General features: G+C 36.7%; 1 protein-coding gene across 1 annotated transcript in view; it reads right to left on the bottom strand.

Moving 5' to 3' along the window:
* Nucleotides 1–8614: 8614 nt before the first annotated feature.
* Nucleotides 8615–27523, bottom strand: part of GPC5 (glypican 5) — a 574301-nt gene continuing 555392 nt past the window's right edge. The window contains exons 9-10 of the mRNA XM_050976550.1: nucleotides 9416–9549; nucleotides 8615–8686 (exon numbers count right to left, since the gene is read on the bottom strand). Of these exons, the coding sequence (XP_050832507.1) occupies nucleotides 8615–8686; nucleotides 9416–9549 (206 nt within the window). The remainder of the gene's footprint in view (nucleotides 8687–9415; nucleotides 9550–27523) is intronic.

The raw sequence follows: 27523 nt of genomic DNA, 5'->3' as shown, positions 1-27523 counted from the left end.
TCATATTTGTGCAGGGATTTAAAAAACATTTAGGGTAACATTGTTTTGCATGTTAATTACTACTTTTGCCCACTGTTTAAGTTTTACTGGGAAAAATAAGAGCAATGGATATTGAGAACATCGGATCTTTTTCAGAGTCAAATGATGGCCTTTGAAACCAGATGTTTTCATGCACTGATAAGCAATGCTTTTTTGTTAAAGATTGGTACCTGGGCTCCTGACTATGAAGTATGCTATTGCTTTTGAGATGAAAATGCAAAGGTAAATATTTATATCATCTTTCTTTCCTGAGTGTTCAATCAGATGTAAGTTGCCTTTTGTTTCTAAAACAGAAAGATTCTCTTCCAAAATCATTTTATGACTTAAAGGAAAGAAACCATGTGTTAAATAAAAATAAAAAAAACCAAACCCCAAAAAGATTGTGCTGCTGATCATTATCTGCTTCTTTACATATAGAGGCAAGTGTATATCTATCACACAATTGTACATTTTTAATTTCAGGTGAAAGCAGTGCTTGGCTAGTGTTTCGATGCTGAGAACTCTGATTTCCATTAAAAGAGAGCTTCCACTAGCTCCAGAGAAATTACTGATTCTTCTATCCCAGAGATCTCTGTGTTTTCAACAGTGATATGAGTGTTTGTCTGTGCCACAGCAATTTAGACCCTAATGTGTTTCTGCAAATTGCTAGGATGTAAGGAGCAGACATGATACATTCTAGGGGGACAACAACAGCTTTTAGAAGCAATAACAAAAAAAGCTTCTCCACCATCAGAGCTCAGAGACAGTGAATTTGTTCACAGAGAGTATGAAATCTTACTGTCTTCTCTCTGGACTGTCTCAGGATTTTATCTGGGAACAATTCCACCTAAAATGCAGAAACCACTTAGAGAAGGAATGAGATTTACCAGGATGTCCATCACAGATTTCTAAGTATTGGAATAATGTCATGTTGGAGGATTTTTGTTGTTGTTGTTGGTTTGGTTTGGTTTGGTTTTGGGTTTGGTTTGGTTCAGTTTTTGGCTATGATTTTGTTGATAAATCAGTAAATTTCCTGTCAATCAGTAAATCTGACTTCAAGATTTAGCATTATATTAAGATGAAACTGAAGCTAAAATCTTACTAGACATAAGAAAATTTCACTTGCCTATGGTAATGAATGGTTTATTTTCTTTGTTATTACATATCTACATTTGAAACAGAACTGATCATTTCTTAGATAAGCAAGTATGTTTGTGGGTTTATAAACTCTTTAATATGATTTGAAATTCCAGTAGTTTTCCAGAAATATATGGAGAGTACCCTTCCCCGGCTTTCTCACATTAAAAAGAATTTTTCCATAATTATTTTTACCTCCATAATTATTTTTACTTAGTTTTAAGGTTACTTAGTTTCAAGCTGTAAGCAGTTTTAGGCCCATGCTGCTGTAGAAGGCTATGCAGCAGATGCAGATGGTGCCTGAGTATCAGGAGATGTAGGGGACCAGTCCTGCTAGGGTAAGTATTCAAATTCCCTGTGCAAGTAATGAAGAGAGGTGACACTTAAAAAGTTTTTGTTCTAGAAGGAAAAGGTTGAAGGACTTAATTGGATTGAATCCCATGATAAAAGTAAATTTTTTCTCTTGTAAATTCACATATTAATTATTAGATATCCCTGAACTAATCTCTTCTTTACCAGAAGAGACATTTGTGATCCTATATTTCTTTCTCAGGATGAGAGGAATCCCACTTTCAAGGTGGGACAGTCCTTCAGAGGACTCAGTTGATCTGGCCATGCTGAGGCAGGTATATCAGACCACCCTGGTATAAATGTGTAGCCTTGGAATATGACACTGTCATGGCTAAAGTGGCCCTTATGGCTTTGTATGGAGTTGTCAGTCTGTCCAGACTGGCACTCCTCAGACTGGCTGTCTGAATGTTTCTTTACTTGCCTGCAGCTTTGTTTTGCTCACTTTAGCTGTGACAAGAGGGTTTTTTCCCGACTGACCTGATGACCATGGCAAATTAGGTTTAGTTTCATTTATCTTTGCATGAGACAACAATAGTTTTATATAGACAGCAGTAACAAGCAGTTATTCCATGCAGAATGAGATATTTCTGACTCTAAGACAATGTTATAACACACAGAGCAATAGAGGCTTATTGCCAGAGCAGAGAACTGCAGACACAGATTGAGGTGTAGAGGAAGCACAGACATGGAATGCCAAAGGACAGGAAACAAGGTTGCTACTGGAGACCCCATAGCTATAGACAACAGACCCTCTGTCTTTGAAGAAATGTAGCTATGGAGCAGGAAAAAACTGGTTTTATGGGTAACAAAGAGAATCAAGAAGCAGCATCTAACATATGTAAATGGTACCATATATATTAGATTCAGATGTAATCTGGAACAACAGATGAATGAAGGAAGAGCACAGGTATAAAAGCATTTTAGCAAACATAATGACAAAATCAGCCCTGAAGTAAGAAAGAATAAAGCATCAATGTAATATTCCTCCCCTCGAAGGACTCAGATGCTGCCCACCCAACATAACCCCTACGCTGAAGACTGAAATTGCCAGTTTTAAGACCAATACAAAGAGTGGAAGGCTGACTATAAAGTTATTAAAAAAGATAAAAACTATCTAATTTCCTCTTTCCCATATATTTAGATTACTGAAATGCTGAAATTTATCACCAAGTCACATTTTTCATAATTTTTCCTAAGAATCACAAAGGTAAGGGTTCACAATATAAATCTTTATTTTCTAAATGTATTTATTATTTGTTATGGCGTACATATAACCAGGAGAGAGCAGAGAAATACAAATTGCTATTGCCTGTAATTTTGTGATGCTTTTCTGAAAACAATCATATTGTATTAAGTGTATCAATTCAATTTTGCATGTAGATATTAGGAAGTCAAAAGTATGTATACAGTTAAATCCATGGAATTCAGCAACATCACAAATGTCTAAAAGGAGATGGCCTATGCCCTAATTTCTAGTCTGATATTGTTCTGAAACTAAAAACATATTTTTTATAACTTGCTAAAGATATACATGACAAGCAACCTTTTAGCTTCAGGATAATGTTGCTTTTTACCTTTCTGAAGGCCTGGCATTCTCTTTTTTTTTTTTTTTTTTTTTTTTTTTTGTCAGTTGATAAACTGTGTTTGTTTGGTTTTTTATAATACAGAAGGTGAAATACATGGGTTTCACGAACACCTCTGTTCTACCAAAAAGCAGGGATGTAAACAGACATGAAAAATATTTTTAACAGCCATCACAAAGGTGTTAGCTATACTTATAAATAAGATGAACTGAAAGTAAACAGGAAAGCACATTCTATACAATTCCAATCCCCTAAAGACAGATACAAGGAAGAGAAATGACTCATGGTAAGGCACACTGATGTATGTATTGAGCAGTCTGTTTTTGCCCATCAGCAAGAGAGATCTGTTATACACTTTCATGTGTGGCATGAATAAAATCAGACTTTACTACGATATTTCAATGGCCTGCCTTAGAAGCTAAACTATGAATTGTCACACATAACACAGTAATGAAAACAACTTTGCAGTACTTTTTAATGCTATTTAAGTGGTTTTTTTGTCTCTAATGTTGTGTCCACCTGTATAAATATGTGGCCAAAATTTCAGGAGCACCATGGTCACACCATCCATTGTACCAGCAGCATTGTCTTTGAAGATGCAAGGTGTACTGGATCAAGGAGATCCTTGGAGTCAGAAATACCCTGGCCAGTTTCACTGCGTGATCCTGTAAACTCTTGTGCCAGCTCAAATGGGAAAGAGAGCGACATTGAGAGGAGCAGGAAAATCAGAAACTGCCACAGAGAAAGACCTCTGTGTGACTTACATTCAAGAGACCAACAATGGATTTGGTCTGCTCGACAAACCTGGAGACTCTTAGTTGTGACACCTAAATTAGGCATGCACAGCAGGTGATCTTAGCACAGCCCTCTGCACTGTGAGGGGTGATGAGAGGCATCGACCGAGTCCTCCCAGCCACAGAAGCTCAGCATGAGCTTCCTCCTCAGTGTGAACTGGAAAAGAGCCTCATGGGGTACCAGGTATACTGTCGGCAGCATTTCACTTCAAAAAGTAGCAAAATAAATAGACAAAGCTTCTAACTGCCCGAAATGCAAATATTTTCTCCTAAAATTTGTTCATGTATCATCAGAAAGAAAGAACTAAGAGTTAAAACTCAGTTAATTTTGCTGAGGTTTTAAAGAAGAAAATCTGGATTTTTCAAGAGTCACTAGCTTTTTTAGTGTAACATAGTTAGAAACAACTTTTATTTTAATTCCTATTATAATCAGTTGTAACTCAGTGCACATAGAAAAGCACACCATTTTCTAAATAAGATGAATGCTTACACAATTATTTCAGAGAAGAAGAGAATATAAAAGAAGATAAATAGAGATAGCTTCAACTACGTATTTTAATTCATTATCCTGAGAAGATGATATGGAAATAACAAGGTTAATCTGAAATCTTCAATAGGTTAATCTAAATACTGTTATAATCTGAAAAAGAATATTATTTTAGCATATAAATATACAGGTACAGAGTAGTAAAGAAAGTATATGCATATCTACCTACAGAAAGAAATAAAAAGGTAACCTTTTACATAGCTGTAATTATGCATCATCTTTTATTATTCATGAAAAGAACCATGATATTTGCTTTCCCAGGAAACAGGTGCTTCTTCTTCTCTTTCACCAGCCACACACAGGAAAAGCTGTCACCTTGAAATGTTTATTTAAAGTGCTAGGACATTAGTTATGAGAATAAGTACTCCAGTCAGTACCTTTTCCCCAGGAGATACAAGCGCATTTAAAAACACAGGTACATCTACAGAAAATAGAAATAGAAAGTCAAAAATTATAGAATCACTTAGCCTGGAAAAGAGCCTTAAGATCCTCGAGTCCAGCTGTTAACCCAGCACTGCCAAATCCGTCACTAAACCTTGTCCCTAAGTGTCACATCTACATGTCTTTAAATATCTTTGGGGATAGTGATTCCATCACCTCACTGGGCAGTCCATCCCAATGTGTAACAACCCTTTCCATGAAGAAATTACTCCTGATATACAATCTAAGCCTTTCTTGGCACAGCTTGAGGCTGTGTCCCCTCATTCTGTCGGTGGTTTCCTGGGAGGAGACGCCGACCCCCACCTTCGTACGACATCTTCTCTGGAATTTGTAGTGTGATAAGGTCTCCTCTGAGCCTCCTTTTCTCTAGGCTAAACAATCCCAGCTCCCTCAGACACTCCAGACCTGTCACCAGCTCCCTTGTACTTCTCTGGACACTCTGGGGCACCTTAGTCTTTTTGATTGACCTTGGGCTTCCTGGAAATCCAGTAATGGACAATGACCTGAGGGCTATACCCAGGGAGGCAGCAGGCTTCCCTAACAAATGGGTGTGCTACATATAGGGTCTCTCTTGATCTCAGGGTAGAAGAGGAATGTTTTTATTTTATCAAATAAAAATATTATGGATTTCTGAAGTGTTATGTTTTTTTAGAATTATTTCTTTCCTGGAATTTTATTGTAAGTAACCAGACTGTCCTCCAAGAAATTTTTTCTTGCAAGGCTTTGTTTTTATGGTTGATATTTTAAAAAAAAAAGTACTGAGGCCAGCTACAAAACTATAATATTGCAATTTTAGTATGATCAGTCTGTGAGTGAGTGTCTGCCTGAGAAATAGTGCACTTTGAGTAAAGCATTCCTATCTTAGACCATAACAGGTATAATGCGTGAAAAGATTATTTAAATGAAGGCAAAATAAAGCCAAAATCATATTAACCAAATGTTCTGGGAAATATGGAGAAGATTCCAACTATTAAAAATGCCCCAGTATAAACAAATGAAAGAGAGGAAGCAAGACCTATGTGTCATTTCTGAGGTCATCTGAGGAGCTCAGAGGCAGCCCTGTGCAGCCTGTGAGACCTCATGCTGGGAAAAGCTTCTGCATGCCCAGGCAATTGACCCAGCTTACTCACATACCTACTGTGACCAGTCCATCATTTTATGTGGATGGAGATGCTTTTATACTCCATCCATTACCACAATCTCCAGCTTAACTTTTTTTTCTCCTGTTTCTCATCTTGGCTTCTCTAGAGCATTCTTCATGTTTCTGTTCAGTGCTATTCCTCTTTCCATTGTTTGCTTTAGCATCGCACAGCAACATCAGGGCTTTTTGGTCTTTTGTTTTCCCCCTGCCTTCAAAATGTGGAGTTATACAGAATATTCTCAAGGTTCCCACATTTTCATGCAATGATACCTCCATTGCAAGTTGTCAGATTGGGACAGATTGTCAAACAGCCTTGCCTCCCTTCTCCTTGCTCTGACGTATTTTAGTGATTATATGATAGTTCTTTAAGAAACTAGAATATTTCTTCATAGCATGGTAGATTTAATGAAAAAATCTTGATGCAGCCTGGCAGATGTATGACTCTAAGCAATGATGTGGAGTGTGCAGTGATGCCTAGAGATGGATGGAACAGGAGGGTGGATGAGGTCTCATGGCAGAATTGTGAGTGAGAAATCTCCAGACCTGACACTTTTATTCATATTGCTACAAGTTTTTTCATTTGTGTTTGGGAAGGAGAAACCTAATTTTCTACTCCAAAAGGAATCTTGGAAGTTATTCTGTGTAGGTACAGTGTTGAAGATAATGAGAATAGCCAAGAAAACCAAAAGAAAGGAGTATTACAGACTAGTAATTCACATATATCTGAGGAGGTCTTAGGACTAATTACTATCAGTATTTGGAAATGAGGCTTGTGTTTCCTAGATTCTATAGAAAAATCTACTGTTCCTGGACTATTTCTCTTTTTAAGGTCTTGAACAACACACAAAAGTTAGGAATGGAAACAAAGTGCTTCAGGACAGAAATAAAACTCTGAGTAATGAGTAATTGTGTATTTCTTTTCTGCATTTCTGTGTCTCCTTTTCAAAGCCTTATTCTATTTTCACTGAAGTGACTGATACTGGCCACTGTTCAAAAAAAAGTTGCCAAACTGGATTGATTATGTGTGTGAATTGACTTTACGAAGGAAAAGAATGAATTCACATTTTCTTTCCCTGAATTACCAATGTCATAATTTCAAGTAAACAAGACAAGTGAATTTGAAAGATTGATTTGCAAAATCTGCAAAGGAAAAAAGAGGTCAACAAAATGTACACTCTGGCACACATGCCTAATAATGGTATTTATCTGGGAGTGGAATTGTTCATAGAAATGTTCACTTGCTTTCCTAACTGTTATATCAGTTTACCTCTTTATTATACTGTATGTTATACTGTGTGTGTTAATGACTAACATATACGTTTGGGAATAAAAATATTTATGTATGTTTCTTTATATTAGTCTCAGAGAAACATTTTTTGTCTAGAAAGACTTCTAGTTATCATAAGAATACATACAATACGAACAGGTGGTTTTCTTTCCTCTTGCAAAATACTCTACTAGAGTAATAACTACAAAATATTTTTAAATACTTCTTGGTTAAATTGACACAATAATTAGTCATGGCAGAAAAATCAAATTTTATAGCAGTAATATATAATGTACCATTAGTACTGCAGCACACTCAGGCAGTACTGCTTGCCTCACTTTATGAAGCATAGGAACTTGAGCTGGGATTGTTGTGATTCAGGTTTGCATCCATTGGAGTGTCACCACTCCAACCAGATATCTAAGCTACCAGTAATATTTGGTGTATGATTCTTGGGCCCACATGTGAATGTCTAGATCTGTCTGAGTAAGGATGTCCCACTTAGCTGCCAGCTGCCACTCCCCATGGCTCCCATTTAAGGAAGCCTCTGGAACATCTCAGAAGTCCTGCATCATATATGCCAGTCCCCTGAGGATGTCTTGGATACTCCAAGAAATCTTAGGTGGCATCAGTCTTTTCTTTTCGGGCAACTGAGTTGCTTTTTTGGGTGTCTGTCTTTGTATGAGCTGAAAAATGCACTGGGCTTCACTGCCTGTGTTGACAAAGGGCTGTGCCCAGAGAAAGACCTGAGGCCATTCAGAACAGTAGTGGACACCAGGTGGGGTTTTTTTGAGCATCACAACGGGCACTTGTTGGGATTTTAGGAAGTGAATCCAATGACTACAGTTAAAGCTTTAAAGCTTTTGAAAAGCACCTACTTAAATATCTGTATGTTGACATATATGTTAAGATACCTTAATCCAACACTGAATGCTAACCTTGCTGTTATCTCTAAGTAAAATCAGCTATCATATTCATATATAGGATCTAACATAGGTTTTTCTGAATGATAAAAAAATTCTGAATTCAGAGGGACCCAGAGAGACTGAGGAATTGGCTTGATAGGAATCTCAGAAAGTTCAAGAAAGGGAAATGCCAAATCCCCCTCCTGGGGAGGAATGACCCCATACAACTGCAACAGGTTGGTGTCTGCTGGTTGAAAAGCAGTTTTGCACAGAAGGACCTTGTGGTCCTAAGGGACACCAAGCTGAAAAAGAGATCATACTGTGCCCTTGCAGCAAAAACAACTGACTACCTTCTGAGCTGAATCAGGAAAAATATCAGCAGGTCAAAGAAGGTGATCCTTCCCCTCTGTTCTCCACTAGTGAGACACATCTACAGTGTTATATTCAGGTCTGATTTCTCAAGGACAATGACAAGAGAGACATGGGGATAGTGGACGGATTCCTGCAAAGGACATGAAGATTTCTAAGGTATGGGAACAAAACTTGTGCAAGGAGTGGCTGAGACAGCTGGGCTTGTTTGGCCTGGAGAAGATGCAGAGTGGGATCTTTTGAAAATGTATAAATACCTGATAAAGGGAGCAAAGAAGATGGAGCCAAACTCTTGTCTTTGGTGTGTGACAGGACTCAGTGGGCAAAACGGGCAAGAGGCACAAGCTGAAATACAGTAGCTAAAAAATATCTGCTAGGAGTGTTAAAGCACTAGTACAGTTAGCCCAGGGAGTCAGTAAAGTCTCCCTCCTTGGAGACATTCCAATGTCAACTGAACTTGGTCTTAGGAAACTTGCAAGAAGTGAGTCTACTATGAGCACAGGGTTGGTCTAGATGATTTCCAGAGACTGTTTCAAACTTGGTAATGCTCTTTTTTTACAAATTGCTTTTAAGAGAAAGATTATCATAGACAACTTCTTTTCAACATAAAATATTAAATAGAAAACATGACTTTTTACGACTATACAAGTGTTTAAAAAAAACACAGATAAAATATTACACAAAACTCTTTGTTAATATTCAGGGCTAAGATCACTGGCTGATCTTATACAAGATACCATAAATATTGCTATATTCACCAGATCCCTTATTCCAGGCTTGTGAGTAGGGATAAATAGATGACAATGAGATAGATATATCAAGGCAGAAATAAGCAGTTACCAAAGACTGGAAACAGTATTACCAAACTAATCAGCATAAATGTCATGTCATCGGCCATTGCTGTACATCCTGCTCCAGTTGTGTCTAAAGTGCTGCCATCGTGGGTTTGATGGATTTGCTTTACGTCACTGAGGTTCGTCTTGTCTGGCATCCCTGCTGAGACAAATAAGAAAATACAGTATGATGCATGCCTTGTCACTACTGGCAACATATTATAGCTAGAAAAAATTTAAATATCCTCAGTGCACAGGCTGTCACAGTTTGGTTTCTAGTTCTCATGTTACTGCCAAATTGTAATGCTTTATAATTGCATCTAGAAATATGCACTATACTATAGGGCTATTCATCGTTGAAAGCATTTCTGAGGTCTGCCAACTCTGAACAAAGTTGTTCTTGTAGAAGTATATCTCAACACACATTTATAGACTGAAGTGAACAGTTTTGCAAGTCCCAGTAGTACCTAAAAGTCCACTGCTCACGTCTTTCTTGGATTTGAAGAAAAAGGAAATAATTTAATGTGAAATTTCTTGTGTCTGGGTCCCAATATTATTGCAAAGTTATGTATAAGTCACGGAAGGTATGCAGAAAAAAATATAGTTGTTGCTATATAAAACCTCCATCTTGGCACAATTTAAATAGACTTTACAATATTGTAAGGAAAAGCTCTAAAGCTAACTTTAAACAGGAACCCTTTTACTGAGTTCCTGGCTGAATATTTGTACTTAATTTAATTTTTTTTTTAACTAGGGTAAATATTTCTCCACCTCAAAACAGTACTCTTATGGAACAAGGATGTAATCACCCGTTATATTTCCTCTGCCTGATTAAACATGGGAAACAGAAGGTCTTAGAGACAGACTGAAATTTGGTAGCATTGTCAGCTGCTTGCATCTGCTGTGCATGCTTGTAGACTGTCTTATCCCATATAATAACTTGTGGCATGCCACTATCAATCAAAATTAACAAGTCTAAATTCAGTGTTATTACATACAACAAATATTGACATTGTAATTACACCGAGACTGAAAAAAGCTTCATATAAAGCAAAGTCAATATTTATGTAATTAGGTCAATACATATATAATTCAGAAGGTAAACTCTACTGCTGGAACAGCAGCATTAGAGAAAAGCTCAGCTCCACTGAACTGATATATTGATTTTACAGTCTGAGTTTCTGCATCAGTATTCATTGTTTAAGTGCTTCTTACCTTTATGTATCATTAGGAAATATGAATAAACTTGTGAATCTTTTTTTTTTTTATTATTCAAACTGACTATAACAAAGTAAAAATATTTTAGTCATGGTGTTATCTTCTTTGTCAAGCTGGTTTAGCAGAAGCTGCAGAAGACAGTTATTCTTAAGAAAACAATTTCTTTTTTTGGGACTTGCATTAAAAGTGCTCTTTTCTCTAAGAGCAGCTTGAAAGCTGCTTTTTGTGAACTTCTGCTCTATGTACTCAAATATCCTTCCTGCAGCCTTGAAAAAAAGCATTAAGGGAAGAGTCAGCTAAAGTCAAATGTGCTGTCTGAAAAAGCCTGCTGGATGCTTTCTGAAAAAAACCTGCTAGAATGAATTAATCTTTGCTGCTGTACTAAGCAGAGTACCCTGATATTTCATGTGGATCCCATTCTCTTGCCTGGAATTTGTGAAAATTAGCTGTATGAGTACAATGCAAGTGTACATATACAAGAAGGAAGAGTGACAGAACAGATGTTGAGAAGGAGGGAATACAACTTTTCCTCATCATGTACTTTCAGTAACCTATGTAGAAAAACATCAGTCAACCAATGCTTCACTGAGAGTGTTTTGGTGGATTATCACTTTCAAGGTATATCAAGGGTTTTTTCTGAGGGAAGGTTTTTAAGTAGAACAAAAGAAAAAAATATGCTTTCATAATTTCTTCAGAGTTTTAGTGAGGTCTTCTCATATTTAAAAAGACTAATTTCATTAAGTGAAAAAATTCAATTCTCGCCCACACAACAAAGCAGTTCAGCAAGTTCTATACGTATAATAAAGTAGATTTTCCAATATTAGCAGATACACTATCAAAATAGTGAAATATTGGGCCTTATGCAGGACATAAATTATAAAATCTAAATCATATAAAAATGAAAAATATTCTTAGATCTTGCAGTTGAAGAAATAACCAGCTTCCTCTGAATGTGTTTTGAATTTGAAGACAATGTGACTAGATAATAATCAATGACACTCAGGTGTAATTTCTAGTGAAAATTTATTTTAGAGTATTTCAAAAATAGGGATATTTTTTTGATGGAAATTTATTTTTTTTCTTTCCAGCCTCAAATGAAAACTGCAGACTTTGGAAGTTCCCATGAAAGCGGTGATATAAAAAAAAATGTTCAAACCTACCTATATGTTTTCCTTTGATCCATCAAAATGCCATAAACCATTATGTGTAATCTGTGATCTTAAATTAACACACTGTTAGAACTGTAGTGTAATCATACAGCAAACCTGTCACCTTTTCAGCCCCATAAATCTATGCCATATTGACTTTATTGAAATAAGACATCCAAAAAATATGTAGCGATATCCCCTGGTGAAAAAAAATCACTGCAAAGAAAACCACTCCTTTAAAATAGCCTATTTGAACAGAGCTGTGCTATGTTGCTGAGGTTTTCTTAGATCTAATAAGTAAAACTATAGACTTAATTCCTAAACCTAGGCTATCCTTTTTATTTAAATTTGTAGGTTCTGTTGTCCACTATGAATCAGGATTTAAACATATATGCCACTTTCCATATATCGTAATCTGTAAAAGAAGTGATCCCTCCCTGTAAATGAATTTAACTTTCATAGTTCACAGCATACTTGCAATGAGAGATATCCAATCATTTTTAGCAGAACAGACCAGAAATAAAGCAAACTTGTTTGGTTTTAGTCTCCTCACATGTCTGAAGCTGCAATTACGTTAGAGAAAAGACATTTAAATTCTTCTTTCCCAAGTATTTCAAATTATCTCTGATAAATGTCTAGTTAAGCAGTCAAATCATACTAGAACTAATATTTTGACTGGAAAGATGGTAAAATTCAGAAGTCTCATCTGAGATTCAGGGAGGTTTTTTTTTCTGATGAAATTTATAATTTAAGCAGAGGAGATCATAAATAGCTTGGGAATTAAAATCCATATACTGTGTTTGCATCAGTCTGCATAAAACAAAGCTGACAAGTATCACAGTCGTGTCCCCAGCATCAGCTCTGAAACTGTGCAAATAGCTGCAATTTAAAGTATTGTCCTGCTCTGGTTTAGAAAAAATAATCAGCTAAAGAATTTCCACAAACATTGTGATTAATATTACAGCATCAGAACACAAGTTCATACTTTGACAGAGCAAAATTTCATCTGTTTGCTGTGTTGTTTAAACAGTTCAGTTTGTGTCAGAAACGTTAAGTGTGAGCAGCACCCCAAATGCAGCATAAAATAGCATTATGCTGGTGCTGAAGTGATGAGCTTTAGAAGGTTTTAAGATTTGGATGGGGTAAATAATTCCACTTAGTTCTTGGTATCTGTAGAGTCTACATTTCCACCTTGGGTTCATTTGGTTAAACAGCAACCTACAGGCATTTTAGGCGTAGGAAAGAGAGGTATCACATTTGGCATACAGCTGCTTGTCCAAAAGTAGACTGATTCTTATAAAACACTTTCAGGATGTCTTGGATGCCTTAGAGCATCTCCAGTGACTTTTGGCCCTTCTAGGTAGACAACTGAATCAAAGTTAGTTACAGCAGTTTGCATTACAGTAAACATAGAGAAATAAGAAAATGCAGAAAAAGATGGTGGAGTACTCAGATGTACATATTTGGTCTGAATTTAAATAGTCAAACCCTACACTTAGTTACATAACAGGTTCAACACTGAGTGACCAGGGAGTGTTTCCCAGTATATCCCCTACCATCAAGCTTTATATCTTTGATGGAAAACTAAAACTAAATATTGAATCATGTAGCTGTGGCAAATAGATTACATTTTAGAAATTTTAGGTAGGAAAATAAATAATAAATAGTAAAAAAAAAGGTTAAATATTGATCAAGTTCATATTCTCTCACCTGTAGTAGAATATTTTCATTTTTATGCCTAAACCCTTGATTCTAATCAATTTTGGTTTCAGTACCTGGTGTTGAAGGGCATGATTGAGGGCTGCATATTGCCATGGAAATAGGCAATATCTGATGTGTGCAAACATTTATGAGAAGCCAGTACTTCATGAAAGTGTTTCCTGTCAAAGCACAGAAAGCATCATTGCAGCTACATTTACATAGCTAGATATGTGTCCCAGAAGGAGATCCCTCAGGCAAAGTGTGTTGAGTGGCTCATGCCTGCTGTGCTCAGGGACAGCAGTACCTAGAAGAAACTGCTAAACAAACCTCCTTTACATGGTACAATGCCTTGCATGTCTTTTAAGCCACACACAGTGATCTCCCAGGCTCAGAGATCCAGTTATCATTTGGTTTGTTTGTTTTAGTTCAAAGTGTCCGAAATAAATATCAGAGCTCTGCTGCAACCCACCAGGTGGTGTTTTTATAACATGAAGCTGAAGGAACACATTACAAACTCTGGGATATGATATCCAGGCAAGGGAAAGTGTTTGAAAATAAAAAGCCTGCTGTTGAGGGACTCTGCAGGGTTGAGAAACCCAAGCCTTGAGCCGTCTGGTTTGTATTGCCTTTTGGAAGCAGTCCTTGGAATGAATTATCCACAGAACTTGAAGTTTACTTTGGAGTGACCAAGATCATTTTCCTTAATGCTCAGCCATAGAGTGTGATGCCTTGTGAAGGCCGACCTGGAACAGAGACTAGACAGAGCTAAAGAATAAAGTAGGTATTTAGTAGGAGGCCTCAATAGATCCACCTTGGGCACAAGAGCACAAGAGCCCAGCCGGGGCTACACCCCAGGTAAACCTAAAATTGGTCCCAAAATGGATGACTGGTCATGGAGCTTCACACTTCTATAAGTTCTGGTCCATTAGCATAATGGAGTTAATTGTCCTGTTACAGCTTTAGCTCATGAAGTCTCATCCTTGTTTTTCTCTCTTCAGTCCACTGCTGTTTATGCTCTTGGGCTGAGATTTGGATAATTTTTCCTTGGTCACCAGCTAGAGAAGGAATTATTTTATACTCTGTGAAGAGAGCTTACTATTCCCTAAAATGAAGCTCAGAATTATATAGAATCTGAAAATATGAAAGCCAAATCATGAGGCATCAAGTGAACAAACGTCCATGTGATGTGGGTAAGCAGAGCTGAAACCAGGAGACAACTCACAAGCTAAGTTACTTGACAATGCAGACATAACCAATGAAGCCACTTAAATTTGGAGTCTTGCTTAGCATCATAGGAAGGTTCTATAATGTGATAGAAAACATAGCAGCAAATTTTCAATGTCTTCATAAGTCTCACCTCTGCAACTGGCCAGTCATTTCTTTCAGTGAAATGTAGTCATTGAGCTTTCATTGCTGCTCCTAAGTAGCCCATGCAACCTGTATCAAGATCCCAGGGAGAACTCTGAGTACCAAAAAGCTGTACCTGAGCTGTATGCCACAAGGTGATGTGGAACAGAGAAACTGTGCTCACTTAGAAACCAACCAAACTGCATAAATACTCAAGAAATTTTCTGTAATATTTATTTGGAGGAAATAATTTTATCTAAAATCCTCCTTTTTTTTAACTTTGTAAATTCTATCATTGTAATAATACACAAACCAACACAAATAGCAATTTTAACTGTAGAGGGAATATCAAGATGCAAGTAATCTCACATACAAACAAAGGAATAGTATTACTGTTATTGTTAGAAACCAATTAAGAAACCTGCCTAATAGTATTAGCTAAGAAAATTCTTCATAGTTGACAATATATTAGGAAATGAATCCAACATATCATGTTTAACTGTGCATATTTTATGAAACCTGTATACACAAGAAATAGAGTGTAACCAATGATCTTACCATAAGTCTGGCAAGTCATTTTAACTGAAAGAGTAGCAGACATTAAGTCTCTAGACCAGTATTTGAAAGTTTTCTTTCAAAGTTGACAGTGGCATTTGTTTCACATTATACATTAATGAACTCAGTATTTCCATTGAGAAAACAAAGCTTTTATGAGTTAATGTAACACAAACAAATGGTGTCATAGACCAAAACATTTCCATTTGTTTCACATTCTTAAGAATAAAAAAATGATAACATAATTTGTTGAAATAGCTAACGTGTACTTTTTTAACTTGTAGGTCACGTTTACCATAAATAACATATATGTTAAAACTACATTGCTAAAATTGCAAGTCTTAGGTGTCTAAAAGACTTGGGTTTATTTTCCAGACAGAGACCAAAAATAACTATGTCTGAAGTATAGAGAACCACAGTAACCTTCATTAGATCTATTCCTATTGCTTTCTTGGGCCATAGTTTCTAAATCCATGTTCATTATAAGACATGTTCATTATAACTTCAAGGCTCTAGGGTACTGGAATCAGCGTTGCCAATAATGCCTGTTTTAAATGAAGAAATCCATCTTTTCAATTCTTTTCACTATTGAAGGAGTTTTAACCTTTATCATTAACCTATGCAAAGGCTTTGTAATCAATACAAAATTAAAATAAGGCCAAAGTCCCATAAATCAGTCTGTGTAAAAGTAAGCAAATTCTTCATTCTCTGAATTTTCTTCTTATTAGTACTAGTTTCCTTCCTATGAGTCAGATGTCCAGATGTCTTATATAAATTACTGTCCTTTGAAACAGTTTACCCATTATTCTTTTTTTCTTTTTTTTCATTTCTGCTGTAGGAGGTTTATAATCAACAATTCTCATTTATCCAAAACTGACCATATAGAGGAATAGAAGAAAGAGATGAATTTGAACTGAAACTCCTGAAATTAATGTGTGAACTAGGTTTGAGGAAGAATGTTACCAGTTAGGGACATGAAAAAAATGAAATGTTTTTCAATTTATTTTTTTTAATCATTCAGATTCCCCTGATTTATAGCCCAATTCCACTGTAGCAGTTCATTATCCTACTGTTTGTCTTGTTGCTATTTCTAAAATTAAAGTAGCTAAAAAAAAAAATCACTACTTTTTGGAAAATAAATCTGCACTAAAACAATTTCCATTGTCAAGATGTTCAAATAATTTGGTAATATTTTTCAGATCAGTCTACCTAGAATTCCAGTCATTACAATCACTCCACTCTCTGTTAAAAGAAACATCATCTGTAGATTTACTTAATCCCCAAAATACTGATACATTAAGTAGTTCTTATGTTTTTCCTGAAAAGCAGATTTAATGACATATTTCTAGAACTTAGAACTATTTAAGGCAGAAGTTTTTACAGTCATTTCCTTATCATGCCTGCAGATGGGAGATACTAAACTCACCTGTTGTCATGCAGTGGCACATTTAACATCCCTCTTGTGAACCTGTTCCCAAAGGTGAGGGGTCAGATCTGTGATTTTTCTTGATGAGTTGGTATTACTGCCTTTTGGGCTCACTTTTGGAACCACCCCACAGAGGGATCTGGTATGTGTTGGGAAGAGGAAGCAGAACCATGCTGTTATAATTTGGAAAAGAACTTATGCTCTCAGCTAATCATAACATTGTAATGCACCCAGAAGCAGACTAAGAAAATGTAAAATCTGCTGTTGATGTCTGACTCATCCCACATCAAAGACTGGATTACTGAATCAAAAAAGAAGTGTGGAACAGTAAAGAAAGTAGATGTCCTTGTCTGCATTCCCTCACTGTAAACAAAAGCACAGCTTGTCTCCCTACAAATAGAAATGCAACACAGAGATCCTCTTCAGTTACTGCTTTCTCTTCATCTCTAGGTATACTTTCAGTTCCACAAGTTTTAACTCTGCTACTATGTTGAAAATATATCAAAGCATAGAATTGAAAAGAATAACTTTTGCAATGTCATCTTAGAAATGCATTTTCTAATCAGATTATGAAGTTTTAAAAACCACGGTCTTTCACAAAAATTTTTCCTCTCTGATTTTCATTTCTGAGACAGTCCTTTCTTGCAGAGGATTTCAACTTCTTTCAGGCAAGATGAATATCAGTGATAAATTCTACGGTGCTTACTGATGAATATTGATCTGCTTCCCTCAGTGTGTTTAGTGTTATGAAATGCCACAGGAAGTCTTGTGTCTCAGTGCATCCCACAAGTACAACATCTTTGATCTGAAGTCACTAAACATAAATAGTTAAACATCAAAATGTGTGTCCTCTTTAAGTTCAGAGGCAACCACTGGGAAATTCAGAGAACCAGCCTGGTATCTTCAGCAGTTTAACCTTTCCCTAGGAAAGCTGGCCTTGCAGAATTCATATAAATATGTAGGTTTCACACAAATATACTGCTCCAATTCAGCAACACATGAATGGTGCTGCTTCTATTTTGCTCCCAAGCATCCATCCCTGAACAGAAAATAACTGCTGATCACCCTGTGCTCCCACAACCTAGCAAGGCTGACCATTGACTTGATTGGCTGTGGTTGACTGACTGGACAAAAGTACTTACCAACAAAAGCAAGATATCAGTCTCTGGGCTAGCAGCAATGCGAGTAATGTAATAACAGTTCTAAACATAACGTGTCAGAAAGAGGAAAAGAAATATTGAGGGAAAAACATTTGTTTCTCAGATTGGTAGTGTGGACATTTGAGAAGCCAAAATAAAAAGAAAACCAATCTGTCTTCAAGAGTTTCTTCTTGAAAGTATGTCAGTTGTGCCTGATCCTTTCTTGTAACTGAAAGGATGCCCATCTATGTTACGTCACTTAATTAGCCTAAATATAAACAACGAGACAGAACTGCTATTTCTGGTTAATTTGATCATTTAGACATATTTTCTAAACAGGATTTTAGTCACAACACAGCCCTTCAAAGAGTACAGGAACACAGATGGATGAGAATCAGCTGAACTTTCACAGTTTAAGTTTTTAGCCTGAAGATATTGATCCAAGAGAGAAAGAATTGAGTAAATAATGGATGAGGGTTGAAAAGCAAAGAGAAGAGAGAAAGGTGACCTCTATTTAAAGCTATTCTGTGTGGACTGTAAGGTAAGGACTCTGTAGGTTTGCACTTAAGTTGAGCTGTACCATTGTCAGTGAAAAGGTACGTCAAAGTGCAAAAAAAGCTTTTTCCATGCATGGGTGAGTCATGGGAACTGAGGGGAATCCCTCAGTTCCCTCAGTCTGCATCAACAGACCAAGACCACCTCCTCCACCTCCTGTTTTCTCTGAAGCATCAGCATGGAGCAAAAGAAGGGGGGATGGTAGCAGTGACCTTGGCAGACAACATATTCACCTTTATCTTCTTTTAGATGAAGAGAAGGAAGATTGGATTCTGATCCCACAGACGGTGCAGCAGAGAAAGTTTTGCCAGAAGCCTCAACCCAAGTCTACAAATGTATGCCAGATTACCTGAGAACAATAATTGACATACCAAAGTTTGTTACCCAGAGGTTTTTTTTAAGTTGATGTGCCTACCTTAGTAGAAGCATCATTTCTTGGGAATTAGTAGGGAGGGTAATCATTCCAGTGGAGTAAAGCCTCGATATGAGGGACTTTAAAGCACAACAGCTCTTTGTGCCCTGAAACTGCTTTTGTTTTTAAATAGTCTTCTTCCAAAAAACGGCAGCTGAATAATGAGCTGGTTTCTTTATAGACCACCACAGGTTTGCTTTTCAGTCTGACACCAAGGATTTGTGATTTCATGGAGAGATTAAAGGTCATGGCATAGGTTTGGGGGAATGTTCAAAACAGAGAAAACAACACCTGGTTCAAATTACACCTATTTCTAGCAGTACAGACAGTTTTGAAGAAAAGTATCTTCTCAGGGCAATTGGATCTTTCTCTGTTAAGGGGCTCCAAATAGCACCTCTGAAGAAAATTACCATTAAGGTGAAGAATTTGAGTGCCTGGCTCCTAAAGCAAAAAAATATAAGCTCAGTCTACAGTGAAAAAACACTGCATCTTAAAAAAAGTGAATTTATTACCTAGATCTTATCTTATACACTCAAGTGTTAGAATAATTCCTTGTTTACTTTAAAGCAATTAATTTTGGGAAGTTAGGTTTAGCCAAATTAGGTTTTTTGTGTTTTTTTTTATCAAATATATACATGCATATAAAATCTTTTGGCAAATCTGACCACCACTTAAGGTAAAGATGCCACTAGATATTTGGCACAAAAACATGGAAATAATTACATGACTAAAGAGGCAGAATTGGAACAGAATGAATGAATGCATTTAAAAGCTAATGTGAGTTAAACAACAAAGGAAATTCTCCAAAAATAGTTCAGCAGAATAAGCAGATGAGTTAAACTGCTGAAAATGCAGACTGTAGGTTTTTAATAAGTCGATAAAACTACAAGTCTGGAAATGTCATGTAAGCTTAAGCGGTAATCATGACATTTCCTCCCTTGTGGTGTGCTGTCTTCCTAAGAGTTCCCTCTTTTTCCTTCAGTCTCATGGATGAGTTATAGCATGTCATGCTTCTCCTCCACACAGGAGGAGTTCCAGGACATGTTCAGCACACTCCAGTCATGCTCCAGCGGTTTCCACAGTCAGCAGGGAATTAGGGAGCGGCTGAGACTCTCAATGTTTACCGCTGGGAGAAAAGTATCAAATTGCAACACCCTCCCAGACATCAGATCAAGATGATGTCTCCTCACTTTGCCAGGCAAGATACCAATGAACAGCTCTGATTTTGGGAGCAGAGCTGCAGAAAAGAGAAAGATGGGATTAATTCTCCCAGGGTTTGCTGCTCTGTCTACTTGGGCACTGAGGATGACCCTAGCACAGGCCATGATGGTGCTTGTGGGGTGCAGTCCTTAGCACCTGAGAAGTCCTGGGCTGGTGACTGAGCCACTTTCTGTGCACTGCTCAGTCATACCAAGGCAAATTGAGGTATTGATTGAGACCAAGGTCCATCAAGGAATAGCAGTCAGGGGCTAGAGCAGGAATCTGGGCCAGAAACTGGTCTGGAGAAGAGGTTTCCTTCAACATTGGTTTGGGATCATTCAGGGGACAAGGGACAGGAAATGATTGTATCTGCAGGATAGCTCAGGGAAGATCCAGGTACACAGGACAAGCTGCTGTGGCGCTCTTGGGCCAAGAAGGCATGGGTGGGACACACAGGTGAGGCCAGTCAGGACCATCAAGGCTTGGAATGGTTCAATCTCAGTAGCAGCTGTCTGAAATTAGATCTTAATTGGTCAGATTTCCTCAGCACCCTCATCTTCCAAGGTATACCCTGAGATCTCATCCACTTTCCAGAGGGTTGTGTGATGCTGAAGAAAGGTTCTTGTTCCATTTATGTCTCTGAATAGAGCACAGGAACACAGTTTGGATGAGCAGTTGGTACAGTTCCCCTCACACAGCAGAAGTCTCCCTCCATTCCTCATGGTGCAGGCAGCCACCTCAGCCCTCTCCCTCTGCATTATGGGCTTGAGCAGGTAATTATAAAGCCAGACCCAGGGAATTCCTGCTGGAATTGGGAGTGCATGCCAGTGGCTGGTAGGGCACTCTCTGAAGAGGAACTTACAAGTCTTACACTGACTTAATGATTCCACCAAACGGGCAAATGAACACAATCCTATTGTGCTCATTTGGAAGATGCCAAATGGAAGATGCCTGTCCATTTGAGCAAAACTCCTGTAATTCCTCACATTTATTCATAACAAAAGTTGATTTCGGTAGCCTGTTTAGTCAAATGCATGCTGATATTGTCACTAAACTGTGCACCTGCCACTTGATCCAATCATCCCTTGCTGTACCCATTGCATTCCTCAATCTTCTCTTTAAATGATTCAGGGTAGATCTGACTTGTATGACACATCCTTCATTGAGATTAAAGACAGATGAATGTGTTGTAAATAATATAACGCCTCTTGCTTGATTACTCCCAGTCTTTTCCATGGGAACCTATTTAGTAGTTCAAACCTTAAATTTCCTATTAAAAAATAAAGGATTGAGATAAGACTATGCAGGCTTCTACAGGGTATGTTTTACCACACTAGTATCAAGCATAAAGTTGTTGCAAACAAATGAAACAAAAAAAAAAATCTCAATTTTTAAAAAATGCAATCAAGAATTACATCCCTGTTACAATTTTTGGTTGGTGGAAAAATATCACAACAATATTATTATATCTTAAAAAATCAGGTACTAAATGACTTTAAAAAGAGTTTTCCTGGGAAAAACCCCGTCTGAATGATTGGCTATTTAAAACAAATTGTGTAAGTTTTCTGCATTCTCAGGGACGTTTTTTGCTTTCCATGACACATTAAATATTACAAATTTAGTAATAATGTAGTCAGTTTTCCAGAGTATAAAAAGAAAGGTGTGGCATTCATAATGTTTGAAAATATTGAATGGTGTACACAGAGGGAATAAAATTGCTAGATGTTACTGAAAGCAGAGAGATATCTTGCTGTTTAAACCTTTTATTGTCACAGTGATCAGCTTGCCAGATTCAAACTACTTTTAGTGGCTTTCTCTGCATATGGAAGGTGGAAGCATAAATAAAGATTTTCTCCCCACAGGTGATCTGATTTATAAATAGACAGTGAATATCTAATATATTTAACACCATATGTCAATAAAAATCCAAAGGAAGTATGATTAGGCATTTTTATAAAATTGTTATTTGAAGACTGATTTAATTCTAAATGTAAAAAAGCCCATTCTTTTACTCCTATATTTAGTGAATTGTAACCTTGGTATTCTTTTAAAACCCACCAGTAAAATAGATTTTGTTATTTAATTGGGAACATAGAAACTTCAGGAATAAAGAATTAGAGATGCATTCTATTTTGACTGTTAAGTTATTTAAAATTGCGTTTTGTTTTACATTTAAACTGCATCACCCAAAACAGCATGTTAGAGACAGTGAGTCGGTCTCATTCACATTTTTGTCTGACTTGAAAAGGAGTTGTAAATGGGAAAATGGAGACACACAGACATAAATAATTATTCATTCCCAAGCACACTTTCAGATGACACGTCTGGGCTGTGTATGGATATCTTGATATATTAAAATTCAATGGCCTGCACTGTGCACAAAATCAGACTAAATGATCAAAATGGAATCCTTTTAGCTGTAGACTTAATAAGCTATGTGCAGATTGAAATCCTCTTGAACTGAAATTAATACTTATTAGCCAGACTTCCACATTATCACTTCAACTGAGAACTCTAATTGTAGGGAATCAGATATAAATGCTCACAAACAGGATAGCCTTAACTTGTGAACTTGACTTGGCCAGACTCATGAAGGTAGTTTTTAATTCTTGAACTATTTTGAAATATTTTTCTTTTTTAAAATTGCAAGCAATGCCAACATTTTCAATATGTATTTTTTTACCATAAATTTCTTACATTTACACATTTTGCCATATTTTGTCAAACTTTTATAATTTGCAAGTGACAATCATCTTTCAAAGATATATTCCTTATCACAAGAGACTGGTTTTTTGGGAGCACTTTTGCGTCAAAATGAATTCATAACTTCTAAAGAGGTAAATTCCTGAAAATAGGGCTTTACTAGCTGGATGCTGACAGACACTTACCTGAAGCACTACACTCAGCACTGTCCAAGTCCTCAGGCACCACCTAGGCAGTAGTAATTCTGTACCTTGTCTCTTCCCATATTTTGTATTCAGATGACATTTTTCAAAATCTTCCTGTATGCAAATACTTTCCCTGGAAAGATATTGTACCTCTGGGAGTGCAGGTGATTTTTGTGTGTTCTTTATTAGTGATAAGAACCTGAGAAACAGATGATTAAATATGAGAAGCCTTCCTCCATGACTATTGTTTCAGTGTTCTAGACCTTTCTATTGTTAAAGGGGTACCTTAAAATAGTTTGTGGTCTAAATGTTCAATTACAATATTAACATTATAGCTAGGCTGTGCTCAGCATTTTTGCCCTGTGGAGTGATTATGAAAGAAGAAAACACAGCTACCCAAATCTGCATCTCCTAAACCACATTTGCAGCTTGTATAACAGAAGGTATGCAATTTTTTATTACCTTTTAAGTATCCTTTCCAGTATACTGTGGTCCCAGCATAACCATGATTTATAACATATCCCAGGTTTTCTGAAACATTTGGCTTAAATTGAAGTGCAATTTGAGGTGGTCATTTGGCTTAAGAAGACTATTTATGCTAATATGTAATTAATTATTTTAGCATTCCCAGGCATATTTCCAGGTATTTTGAAGGAGAGAGAAACCTTATTTATTAAAAAAAAAAAAAAAAAAAAAAAAGAAGATGGAAAAAAACCACTATAAAATCATGGTTAATATTAATATTAAAGATGTTATATGTTGAGAAGGTGCAAGGTTAGCATGATAACCATTTGATCATGTTCACATTAATTGGTTTGATTATGGCTACCCCCTGCAACACTCTGCCCAGAGAGAAACAGTAGAGCTCTTTAGGGATGTTCTGCCCAAACATGTTTGCATGACCATCAGGAGACTGAAAACCCAGAAATCCTAGCCCAGTGGTCCCTCTGCAGCCACAGAAAGACAGAGACAGCAAAGCAGGTCCCACTAAGTCTGCTATAAGATGGATTATATCCACTTTTGAGTCTACCAGTGATGGCAAGACTGGATTTACAAGGTCAATGACGCACTGGCTATGTCTAAGCATCACATGTGACAATGCTGAAATTTTAGCAAAGCTTATTTAGTGAAAAAAGAAAGCTTGTTTTTCCAAGAGAGTTTAAAAAAAAAAACCCTCTATTGAATTTATTTTGTAGCTCCTTGCTGAATTTATTTGCTTTTTGCACAACTATAGCTGATATACAAGAATTATTAACAGATGGGTTTGTTTATTTACTTATTTAGAGACTGAGTGTTTGCATTTTGTTTCATATTGAAATCTAAACATGAGAATTTCCTGACTATATTAGATCTGTTAAATGTAAAGAAAACCAGTAAAGTTACTTTATGAAATCTTTTATTTATATGCATCATTTATGTAATTATTTATGGATGGACAATATTGAAAAAAATTGGATTAAAAAGAACCATTGCCCTGGATATCTTCTGCTCTTGAAATGTTTCCAGTGTTATTAGAAAGCTGACTTCTCTCCAAGACTGGAATTCTTTTGTGATCTTTTAAAAACGGCAAAGTGTAGTAAAAGTCAGTAATGTTTGGAGATTTTCAGAATCCACTAATTATTCAGAGAACAATTGTTTCAAAAATGTTTAGATTTTATCAAGTCTGCAATAATATAATTTAGCTCGAGACAGTACTTTGTCTATCTCTTACTAATGCTATCCAAACCACTTAAGCATCCCAAAGGGAGAAGAACTGGAAGAATTCAAAACTGTCATGAAGCAATTATTGCTGAGCAGACTGCTTCATATCCATGTGTTCAGCACATCTATTTCAATTTGTTTCTGGCAAGAAGGAATATAAAATTAAGGATTCACACAGAGGAAGAAACAGGAATAATATTCAATGAATTCAAAGTAGGCAATAAACCAATTTATCCAACAGAACAACTACAGATACTTTCAACTGAATGTAATTATTTCAGAGCATCTGGAGGAAAATTCTCAGGGCAAGAGGGATTTCTAATATTTAATACAGGTAATTGTATAAATCTATGTGTAACTTGACTTCTGGGAGTACACATGGACATTAGGGAAATTATATATCTGTCTGAAAAATTAATATATTTGAGTAAAGCTTTTTTCCATTTGTTTCAATTCTGAATGAAAATGGATATTAACCCCACTTCAACTAGAATACAAATGTCATCAATTTTCAGCTTTTAAAAGTGCTATATTTTTGTTTGGTTTGAGGTTGGGTTTTTGGCTGGTTGGTTAGTTGGTTGGTTTGTTTATGGGGGTTTTCTGTTTGTTTTTTCTTGAGGAAGATTGGCTTTCAAATACTGATGAAAACTGATAAAGTAAAAAAAAAACCCAAAACCTGTGTGCTTGCTGCTGGGCTGCTCTGTGCAGATGCAATCAGAGTAGGCTGCTGGGGGCTGGCTACCAAGTCAGAGCATGAATAGCCCCAGCCAAGCCTCCTGTCTGTGTCCCGTTTGTAATGGGGACAGGAGTCCATCCACACTAAAAAAATTGTACAGATAAGGGATGAAGCTCTGAACATATTGATGAACAATCAATATGTTCAGAGCTTCAGATATTCAAAATTATCCTGAATGATGGGTTCAATTTTGCCTGAGCATTGAAAGCACCTTTACAATCAGTAATGAAGGCAGTCTGAACAGTGAAGTTGCCTTGGAGCCTTGACTACAAACAACTGTTTTCAAAGCAATTGCTGAATAAAATACAGGCATTGCAGGCTAAGGTGGACAGATTTCCAAAAGAAGGCACTGTATCAGAGTAAAAAGAACAAATTGAAGCTTTTTAGCTGGAAGATGTGTTCATCTGCAAAAAAAGCCCAGCATTATGTGCATAATTTCTAGACTCCAACATCCAAAGATCTCTCCCATGACACATGTAATTCCTTCTTTTCCAGCACAGCACACCCAAACTGGTAGTTTTAAATCTATTGAAAAAGCTTGGTACAGGATAAGTATATTTTAAGTACTGTTCAAACAATTTATCAATACTAATCTCCTAATTCCACTGCCCAATAATGTTCCTGATTACTGTTGATTTGGCTGGTTGTCCAAGAATCCAGATGAGAAAACACCTTCTTGAAGCATTTCTTTTCAGTGCATGAGGGGGTTCTTTATAATCTCTTAGACTTATAGAGACACTAGGGAAAGATCATGATGGCCAGTCAATGTAATAAGAAGAAATGAAGTGTCAGCATATGCAGAAGTAAAGCAAAGTACCTCGATGAGAAGGAAATCCTCTTCCAAGAAAACACATTCTTGTGAGCATATCTGAGGCTGAATAAAGTGAAATAATAGCTCAGAAAAGGGGAAATGATTGACAACTGAAAAATATTTTAGAGAAATAGACTCTTCAGAAATTTTTTTAAGTTTTTGCAACCAGTGTTGCTGCTCTCGTATCCTGATGCTAAAGAGTAGGATGTAAGTACATCTGTCAGACCTCTCTAGCAACAGGAGCTTTCAGCTCTTGAAATCACTGAACAAGGATACTAGACTTAGTGCTTTTAAGCAATCCTCTTGGTGATTCATCCATTTGAACCTGAACACGATACATGCTTTACATTTAGACATCTACTCCAGCTCTACTGTTTCCCTGCAATTCACTGCTAGGTGGTTTTGTGGTTGTTTCAGGGTTTTTGCTTTTTTTTCCCCTGGTGCATGTGCTTGTACACTCACTCTCTGCCATATCATGAGTGAGTACTGATATTTCATAAGCAGTACCTTAATTTTTCCAAGCAGCCTGCTGTGGTTAGAAAGAATAATTGTGGAGTTGATGGGACATGGATTCTGAATGGAGCTCAGAACAGAACCAGATTATGGATTTCAACATTACTTGTGCTTTTGCAATAGAGGCCTTGATACACAGACCGGTGAGCTACATTGGCCTCCTATCTTGGATACTCTTGAATACCTTGCAAGATGTTATGTACCTATCAATACAGACATAGAAGAATCCCACTGTTGTTGTCTTCCACTCTGGTATCAATCAAAATTGGTTTGTGTTGTCATCTTGGCACTGCATGGTCCATCTCTGCTTACCGATATTTTGCGGCATCATAGATATTCCTGTTCTTTGACATGATCAGTTTGTAATTAGGCTTGCTCTTTGCCTGTGGAAAAATCAATTTCTTTGAATGACAACTTGAAATTGAAAGAAAGCCATGTCTCATCCAGATGAATATCCAAATAAACATTTATCAGAAGCAAAATGTTTCTAAATTTCTTCCAAGTCTATCAGATCCAGTATCTGTCAGGGAGAATGTGCAGTTCTGGTGATTGTCTGACTGCTGCTGTTCTTGGCTTTCATAAATGGGAATATAATTGATGTTGATGAAGCCTTTGAGAAGTCATGAAAGAAAACAATATGCTGGTTATCTGAAAGTACTTAGGTGTGTTCCTATTTTTCTTCATTTCTCAGATTGTTTCATAATTTGGAGATTCTCACTTGCATTCATATGGAAGTGTCTACAAAAAGACTGACTATCTAATGTTTCATACATAATGAAACCAATCT

The sequence above is a fragment of the Serinus canaria genome, chromosome 1 (assembly GCF_022539315.1).
Source record: "Serinus canaria isolate serCan28SL12 chromosome 1, serCan2020, whole genome shotgun sequence".
Classification (NCBI taxonomy): Eukaryota; Metazoa; Chordata; class Aves; order Passeriformes; family Fringillidae; genus Serinus; species Serinus canaria.
Note: the sequence above shows the minus strand (reverse complement) of the source record. Positions and strands in the feature narration are given on the sequence as shown.